At 38.6% G+C, this 9,813-nt stretch overlaps 1 protein-coding gene across 1 annotated transcript; it reads left to right on the forward strand.

Moving 5' to 3' along the window:
* Positions 1 to 5,065: 5,065 nt before the first annotated feature.
* Positions 5,066 to 9,154, forward strand: LOC136206391 (F-box/LRR-repeat protein 3). The gene is made up of 8 exons (XM_065997422.1): positions 5,066 to 5,855; positions 6,168 to 6,293; positions 6,655 to 6,759; positions 6,853 to 7,246; positions 7,331 to 7,460; positions 7,662 to 7,956; positions 8,051 to 8,302; positions 8,880 to 9,154. Exons 1-8 carry the CDS (start codon positions 5,202 to 5,204, stop codon positions 8,931 to 8,933), a joined length of 2,010 nt encoding a protein of 669 aa, XP_065853494.1. The 5' UTR covers positions 5,066 to 5,201; the 3' UTR covers positions 8,934 to 9,154.
* The last annotated feature ends 659 nt before the right edge of the window (positions 9,155 to 9,813 follow it).

Raw genomic sequence — 9,813 nt, forward strand, 5'->3', positions numbered from 1 at the left:
AGGAAAGATAAGGTTTTTGGGGGACCAAAAGATAGAGTTCCTTGTTGTTCCTTCTTATGGAAAGGGGTGAATGTAGTTTTTTTCTGAATTCTGCTCTGGGATTGGTTGGTCGGTGGGTAATGGTAGATCTATTAGTTTTTGGAACGACACCTGGTTGGGGGGAAAATCCTTATTAGAGGAGTGTGTGGCTCCTCCGCCTCTGGAGACCCGCCACTGGAGTATTGCAAATGTGGTGGATTCAGAGGGAGATTAGATTTGGTCCAAATTTGAAGCTTACCTTAATCTTGAGTCGCTTCTGAAGATCCGGGGTGTTAAAGTGAGCAGTGAGGAGGGTGATAAGGATAGTCATTATTGGTCCCTTACCAATAACGAGGCCTTTTCTTGTAAATCTGCTTTTGAGGCGTTCTTTGTTAACTCGGATTATCCTCCTTCAATAGATTGGAAGAGCATTTGGGCCCTGAAGGTTCCCTATCGTATAAGGAGTTTCTTGTGGCTTAGGGTTAAGAACGGGCTTCTCACTAATGTGGAAAGGAAAAGTCACCATTTAGTGGAGGCTGATACTTGCAGTAGATGCAAAGGTCAGGCTGAAACTATTTGCCATTCTCTTAGAGACTGTGAGAAGAGTAACAAGGTTTGGAGGGAAGTCCTCCCGAGCTATCTGCTGCCTAAATTCTTGGCCTATCCTACTCAGAATTGGTTTATTGATGGGGTTAAAGGTTTGTTATTACCTGAGCTTGAAAATGGTGCTATTCTCTTTGTTGTTGTTTGTCACCAGCTGTGGCAATGGAGGAATGCGGATATCTTTGGAGAAGGAGCACCTACCTTTCCTAACCTTCTTGCCTTTTTTTCCAAAAAAATTAACTCTATTATTGAAAGCTTTAAGGAGGAGGGTTTACCTTTTACTTACCAGAAGAAGGTGGTTCAGTTATTGGGTTGGAGCAAACCCGGGGAAGCACTGTAAAATTAAATACTGATGGCTCCTGTCTTTCGGATGGAAGGATCGCAACTGGTGGAGTCTTGAGAGACGCTAGAGGTGCTTGGGTGTCTGGCTTTGCTCAGAACCTAGGAGTAGGTTCTTCTTTCTCTGCTGAGCTCTGGGGAATATTCTCTGGGCTTAGACTCGCTAAGAACATGGGTTTAAAAAGGTTGATTGTGGAATCCGACAACCTTGAAGCTGTGAAGATTATCTCTGATAATATGTCATCTTGTTTTGGCAGCCAGAATTTATTTAAAGGGATCAAAAGGCTTTGTTCTTCTTTTGACTCAATCAGTTTTGGGCATGTTTTCAAAGAACAGAACAAGGTTGCCGACCGCCTTGAGGCTGAGGGCCAGGAGAGGATGATTGGTGTCTCTACCTTTTCGTCACCTTCGGACTTCATTTTGCCTTTACTTTCAGCTGATCAAGTTGGGGTTAGCTTTCCCAGGCTAATCTCGGGTTAATTTTTGTTTCTTTGTTGTTTTTCTTCCTTTGCCTACCAAAAAAAAGATATAGATATATTATAATATTCATATTATCTTATTAGAAGTACTATTTGGAATATGACTCTAATTAAGTGTTTTAATTCAATCTAACGGGGGATTGGAATTAAAAGACTATAAATATACCCCCCCCCCCCTATACTAAAGAATTCGGCCAACACATATTAGGGAGGAAGAAAACTCCGCTCGTCTCCATTCGATTAATTTCTCTCTTCATTTTCTCTATCCTTGATCTTGTGTTGATTTACTAGAGGCAATCTTCTTTGATTTCTATTCGTCGATTGTATTCTAATCGTTTACTTGTTGTTTTGTTTGCGCTTGTGAAACTCGGGATTACGAGTTGTGGGCACTTTGTTTGCAACTGTAGATACGTTAATAAAGGTATTTCGTTCTATCCCTCTTTATGTGAAATAACGTTTAACAGATCTTGGGTTAAGGGAAATAGGTAAAAAAATTATATTTTCGTTGTGCCTGTGTTTGTATATTTTCCTTCAATCTCTCCCTGACAGCCAGGGGCACAACTTTCAACCAGTCGGTGCACACCTTCAGGTTGCCATCCAACTTGCATTTACGAGCCTGCAAAATAACAATAGAAAAGCCTCAGCTATAACGTTACACAAGTATATTCTAAACGACTTAGGGTTTTTCCACACTTTGAAAACCCGGGTATCACACACAGAAACGAAATTAAGGGGTCTGTCCTTGACATGATCCCCGATCGAAGATACCCATCCTCGATCGACGATCGATTTCTCCTCATCGACTACCAAGCACATCGTATCAGCTATGCCTCTTGGGATTCCTTGTCCCTGTTTAAGGTATCACCGATCGAGTATCAATCGGTACTCGATCGATGAAGCCTTCTTCGATTGAAGATGGATTCCAGAAATCCATCCTCGATCGGTTATCATTAGACAGAAACATACTGCAAGTAAAACTTAGTTGCTTTCTACGTTAAATGGGCTATTCCCGATCATGCATTGATCATTTCTCACACGAAAATATCAACATGCGTATCCCAAACTAATTTCGAGTCTAAAAACTACTTGCTTAATGTCATTATATGTGAAAGGTAGTTGAAAAGTTTACCAGGAACCTTGAAGCATTTGTCTCCTAGGATAGCACGACTGGTCAGGGACGGATTTAGGGGGGTCAAAGGGGGCATTTGGCCCCCCTTCATCCAGACTAAAAAAAAAAATTTACTCCAAAACGACATCGTTTTACCTTGTGGATTTTTAATTTAAAAAGAAGATGTATATAGAGGTAGCATTAGATCGATTCTTTTCGAATGCCAGCCGAGCTCCCTCCTCCTCCAAGCTTTAAACTCCTCCTCTCTCTCCGTCCAGCCAACGTCTTCCTTCTCCGATCGACCGAGTAGTGTCGCCGCCGGCCGGCCACCATCTCCAACAATACCTCAATCAATTTCAAGCTTCCTTCAGGTTTACTTTCTCTCTCTATCTGTTTTCTTTGATTTGATTTCGTTTTTAAGACTTCTGTGTGGTGATTCTGATTGTTTAGTTACTGAAAATCAAGCAGCAATACAGACCGTGTTCGCTTTTTCATATCTTTAGGTCTTAGAACTTCACGGCTTATGAATGCGATTTGATTAAGGGTTTGGAATTTCATTGAGTGATTTTCTTTCAGTTATTGATTGATTTCTATATATTTCCTTGCTTGATTGGAAATTCTGCGAAAAGTCCATTGTTTCAAGCTAGCAATTTCACTTGCTTTTTACTCTGACTTTAATCATATCAATTTCGTTTTTCCTGTAAATTGAAACAAAAAATGATAATTAATCTTAGGATATTAAAAGCATAGAAAAATTGCTTTTGCCTTTATAGCTTTATAGTCTTCTGTATTATAATAATATCCATTGGCACATAAATTGCATTTTAAAACAAGATTATTGCATCCATTATTAAAGCAATACCAGATTAATTTATTGGATTGAGGTTGTAATATTCTTTTTCTGGTCTTTCCTATAATGTGGATATATATATATATATATATGAATGATACTTTAAGTGTCCCCCGTATTGTTTTATGGTTTTCATGCTTTTGTGTTCAATAACTCAATTATGCCTCTTCCCCGAATTCGATCATAATCTTTTTAGGTATCCTTATGAAAGCATTGTTGGTTTTCACTGTGGGGATTTTGGCATGGGTTTATCAGGCGATACAACCTCCTCCACCCAAGATATGTGGCTCTCCAGGTGGGCCTTCTATACAGGACAAAGAATAAAGCTTAGAGATGGGAGGTATTTGGCCTACAAAGAGCATGGTGTCTCAAAAGATGTGGCCAAATATAAGATCATATTTCTCCATGGTTTTTGTTCTTGTAGGCATGATCATTTCATTGAAAATCAGCTTTCACCGGACTGGTTGTGCATAGAGTTTTGCCTTCCCTCCCTCAAATCCTAGATTCGCCACTGCGACTGGTACAGGATCATCCTCCATGATGATTTTCCCGTACAGGGCAGTGACGCTAGTCCTTCCTAGATGACTCACAACCGGTGTCGAGTCTATGTAAGTAAGAGAAGGGACCAACTCCGGACCCTTGAGACATTGCTCCAATAGCAAAGGAGCAGCAACAATATTGTTCGAGCCATCGTTCGAACTCCCATAGCCTAGATAACATTAGAAACTTAGTAGCTCGATACTTGCAAGAGTAAATCCTGTGGATTCGATACCTGGACTTGTCCAGATTATTACTTGGTAGCGACGGGGTACACTTATCCCTTACTGAGTTCCGTTGGGCATTAGTCCACGGGCGCATCAATCCCCCAACCAGAAAGGTCTACATACTTCTTCTTATTAAAGTCTCTTCGGGATTTTTCATAACTCCTCTATAGCGTTCACCCCGTGAACATCTCAATAGCTTCTGCTTTCCCCTGTATTTGTGCGAATATATTATTAGCTCAAACTCATTCTGAATAGCAACATTTTTTGCCCATTCAACATCATCAGAACATGAAGGGAAAACAGTGTCCGTTCTGAAACAGCGATTGTAATCAATCTCGTCCGCATTCCAATCTTCTAACAGTTCCTGAATATATAAAAAATGCATAACAATTGTTAAAAAAGTCGTTAAAAATTACAAATTTAACGTTTCAGTGCGTTTCGGCCCGTTTTTAAGGGAGGCGGGCATGACACCCGCTTTACCCCAGGCAGAAACGGGTGGCGCACACTGCCTGTCCCACGGGCCGAACGAAAAGTTCATCCGTTTGGCCCGTGGGATGGACATCGTGCGCCACCCGTTTAGGCAAAACACATAGAATTTTTTTAAAATTTTTGACAGATATCGGAAATTTAGTTAGTTGTAGGATCGAAACATTACCTTATGTTCGAATTCGTCAACTTTCGGAATGCTCGGATCCATTTTCGTAACATTTCAATTTCTTGCTCGGGAGAGAGAGAGAGGATTTTGAGTTTTTGGATAGAACAAATGAAAAGGATGGAAATGTCCAAGAGGGAGCGGTAATAAGTCATTTAGGGGGCGGTATTTAGCAAAACCCAATTCCTAATTACCCATTTTAGAAAGGCACATCAAGGGTAATACTGTAATTTGAATATCCTTCTTCACTCGCTCTCCAAGTAACAACACCCGTGCCGGACCAGACTCTCCAGGGTTCTCTCCTCCATTTTTCTTCCTCTCCTCTTCAAAATTCAACAAAACAAAACTCCATATCAAATCATCTCAAGTCAGAATTGTTTCATGATTTATGACCATGAAGAGGCAAAAGAGCACTGAAATCGGAAATGGCACCAAACTCTTTGATCTATTATCTGAAGGGATTGTTTTCACTATCTTAGACTTTCTTCACTCAAATCCTCTTGATAGAAAGTCATTCTCTTTGGTTTGCAAATTTTTTTACAACTTGGAATCTAAGCATCGCAAATCTCTCAAGCCTTTGCGCCAACAACACCTCCCTAGAATCCTCAATAGATACCCACATCTCACACACCTCGATCTCTCTCTTTGTCCTCGAATAAACGACAATTCTCTTACTGTAATCTCTAATATTTGCAACGATTCACTCCGGTCTATTGATCTCTCGCGCTCCAGGTTGTTCTCCTACAATGGGTTGATTAATTTGGCTTTGAATTGCAAGAATTTGGTCGATATTGACCTGTCTAACGCTACGGAGCTCAGAGATGCGGCTGCAGCTGCGGTGGCCGAGGCTAAGAATCTGGAGAGACTGTGGTTAGGAAGGTGCAAGTTGATTACGGATATGGGTGTTGGGTGTATCGCCGTTGGTTGCAAGAAACTGAGGTTGATTTGTTTGAAATGGTGTTTAGGTGTCACTGATTTGGGGATTGGTTTGATTGCTGTCAAGTGTAAGGATATTCGAAGTTTGGATCTCTCATATTTGCCGGTACGAATTTACTGCTCATTCTTGTAGTACTAGTATTTACTTCTGTCCTTGTGCACTTTTTTTCTCTTAATTTTAGCATTTTCTTCTGCCGTTTCTGTACCATTTATGAGTTTGTTACCTTTGCCTCTATGGATTAGTTTTAAACATTTGTCATTTTACATATTGAATTCAGCATAAGTCAACTTGATAATACATGGGTTCCTCAATTTTGCTCTTTCTTTTTTTTTCCTTTAATTTTTCAAGGTTTTCGTTTTATTTTGACGTTGTTATGTGCTAAGTTTAGTTTTTCACAAGTGTTCTTCTTGCTGCCAGATTACAAGTAAGTGCTTATCCTCCATTTTGAAACTACAACATCTTGAAGATTTGATTCTGGAAGGATGCTATGGAATAAATGATGATAGCCTTACAGCCCTCAAGCATGGATGCAAGTCACTGAAGGTATATTGATTAACAATTAACTTTATCTCATCTCGTTAAGCATTGCTTCCCTTTTGTTCCAAAATCACAAATGAAAACTGGACAGATAAAATAAGTGGCTGTAGCCACCTGTTAGTTTTTTTTTTCTTCTCTGTTTTTTGTTTTCTTCTTTGTGGGAAAGTTAAGGACTAGTTGGTGCCGTAAGATGTCCTCTTATTTTTCGTTCAATTCACAATATGGTAGTATATTTATAATGTAATATTAGCATAAGGTACAACAATTGATATGATTGACATGAAGTTATAGTATAACATTTCCTTAATTATTTGTTCTGACTGACCTAAACTTTGACTCATGCTGACGATTATATAATTCTTTTCAGAAACTTGATATGTCAAGTTGTCAGAACGTTAGTCATGTTGGTTTGTCCTCCCTCATTAGTGGTGTTGGAGGTTTAGAGGAACTGATCTTAGCATATGGCTCCCCTGTAAGTTCTCTTCCTTTAGTTATACATTTCACAGTTTTTACTTCATTGATTGACATGCTTACATTGTGGTGTTTGATCATCCCATTGGCTTAGGTCAATCTGTCTCTTGCTAATAGTCTGAAAAGGCTTTCAGATTTGCAATCTGTCAAACTAGATGGTTGTGTAGTTACCTCCACTGGATTGAATGCCCTGGGAAATTGGTGTGTATCACTAAAGGAACTGAGGTTAAGCAAGTGTACGGGAGTGACAGATGAAGGTCTCTCCTGTCTAGTAACAAAACATAGAGACTTGAGGAAGCTGGACATTACATGTTGTCGCAAAATAACTGATGTTTCTATTGCCCACATTATGAGTTCATGCACTACTCTCACTTCTCTGAGAATGGAGTCATGTACCCTGGTTTCTAGGGAAGCATTTACCTTGATTGGTCAGCGGTGTGAGTTTCTTGAGGAGCTTGATTTAACAGATAACGAGATTGATAATGAAGGTTCTTCTTTTCCTTCATTCCATTGTAGTGTAGTGACAGTTTATCTCTTACCTGTCATACTTATTTCTTTTTTTCTCTTTGCAGGTCTTAAGTCAATATCTAGATGTTTCAAACTCTGCAGTTTGAAATTGGGTATTTGCTTGAACATAAATGATGATGGGCTAACTCCTATTGGAATGAATTGCCGAAAACTTGCTGAGCTCGATCTGTACAGGTCTCAATTTTGCTTTTGTATTCTATTATCCTTGTTCCCTTGGGTGAAGTCAGTCTTTTTTGTATGGATTTATTTTATCTCAGTTCATTGTGACAGTAACCAAGTACAACTGAAAATTGTGCCTTCAAATTTCATTTCGTTTATGAATTAAGTGAATTATGAAGACACTTGTGAACTAATTGATGGTGTTGGCTTGTTCAGATCTTCTGGAGTAACAGATTTGGGCATTTTGGCAATTGCTTCTGGTTGCCTTGACCTTGAGACAATTAATATGTCCTACTGCAAAGATGTTACTGATAAATCTTTGATATCACTCTCGAAATGCGCAAGACTAAACACGATTGAGAGTCGAGGATGTCCTCTGATCACATCTTTGGGTCTTGCAGCAATAGCTGTGGGCTGTAAGCAACTTTATAAGTTGGACATAAAGAAGTGTCACAATATTGATGATGCTGGGATGCTTCCACTTGCTCACTTCTCTCAAAACCTTAGACAGGTAACTCTCCTAGCTCTGTCTCATTTCTTTGCTAACTCTACTACATTATGGATGAGGCCGATATATGCAATGTGGTTCATTCTTATCTTTGCAGATCAATTTATCTTATAGCTCAGTTACAGATGTGGGACTTTTATCCCTTGCCAGCATCAGCTGCCTTCAGAACTTGACAGTGTTACACTTGAAGGGCTTGACTCCAGGTGGACTGGGAGCTGCTTTATTGGCTTGTGGAGGACTAATAAAAGCTAAGCTTCATGCATCTTTTAAAGCATTACTGCCACAACGGCTTTTTGAACATTTGGAAGCACGGGGTTGCCTTTTTGAATGGAGAGATAAAGAGTGTCAGGTATTTCTGTTCAACCCATGAGTAGGCTCGTGATCAATACCCCATTGGCTACTTGAAAGTTCTGGCATGATAGTTCTCTTCTAGGTTGGACATGCTTGGTAAAGGCACCGGGATTAAGTTGTGTTTGGGTGAACATTGTGTTCAGAAATTATATTCAAAATATACATTTGACATATTATAGGATATATTTCCATCCTCCCTTGAATTTTTTTTTTTGAATTATATCCTCCCTTGAAATTGAAATATATTTTCAGTTAGATCTTAGTTGATAATTTTAAATTAAGGGTTAGAATATGCCGACACGATCACTTAGTATGTTTTACCCTCCAGAACTTTTTTTTTTTTTTTGAAGAATTACCCTCCAGAAATTAAATCCAGGGCCCCGAGACAGTTAAGTTTTTGTAAATGCACCTACTTTTTAACTGAAATACAAGGCATTTGGGATAGGAAATTGCTATTTTAGTTTTGAGACTATACATTTGAACAAACCCAAAGAATTCTTACAAGTGAAATAGATAACTGCTTTTCTGCTAAAACCTTGTAATTACTAGGTGTTAATTTGGTTTGATGATGACAGGCTGAATTGGATCCCAAGTGCTGGAAAATACAGTTGGCAGATATGGCTCCATGAATAATGTAATCGTTGCTACTAAAGACTAAAACAAGGCAAACTAGTCCATGTTCTATGTTGGAGTTTGAGAGGATTCGAAATTAATGTGAAAAACATGTTAGGCTTTTGGGTATAAATTATAAGAAAATGGGAAAAACCATCAATTTTGAGACGTCAAGCTGTGTAACATGAATAATATAATCAATTTTGTTGTTTGTTTTTGGAATTTCTGTTGACTTGACTTATAATCATAAATAACAAAGAACAAGATGTGAAAAAACTAGTGGCATATATTTCATTATATTTCCTTCGAAATAGGGAGTAAAATAATTCATGGAGAGGGTTTCGTCTGCTTCAGATTATGCATTACTAAAGGGGAATTGAGATGTGACCGAGTCTTTTCTTTTTGGCAAAAAAATAATAATAATATCGTTAGATGCATAATCTTTTATTTTTTTGGTTCATTCAGTCATTGATCTTTTATTTGGATACATTTAGCCTTTGTTTGGGAGTTTGGAGGTTAATGAAAGTGAGAGTTAAAGGAGGTAATGGAAAGGGAAGGGAAGTGATGGAAATGAAAGTTAAAAATTAACCTTGTTTGGGAGTTTATAGGATGTAAATGAGGTTAAATGGTTAACGTCGTTTGTGAGTTTAAATATGGAGGGGATGGAAGGTTAAATTTACTCTGTAGAGACAAGAAATTTTAAAAACGTTTACGTTACTCTCATTAATCCCCAATTTGGAGGTTAGAGTTTGGAGGTTAGATGAAGTAAACATTTAACCCCATTAACCTCCATTTACTCTCAAAAAATAACTCACAAACAAGGTTAACTTAATACTTAACCTTTCATTACTCCCATTTACTCCCATTAACCTCCTCCCAAACAAAGGCTTAGCCTCT

The sequence above is a fragment of the Euphorbia lathyris genome, chromosome 9 (genome assembly GCF_963576675.1).
Source record: "Euphorbia lathyris chromosome 9, ddEupLath1.1, whole genome shotgun sequence".
In the NCBI taxonomy this organism is placed as follows: domain Eukaryota; kingdom Viridiplantae; phylum Streptophyta; class Magnoliopsida; order Malpighiales; family Euphorbiaceae; genus Euphorbia; species Euphorbia lathyris.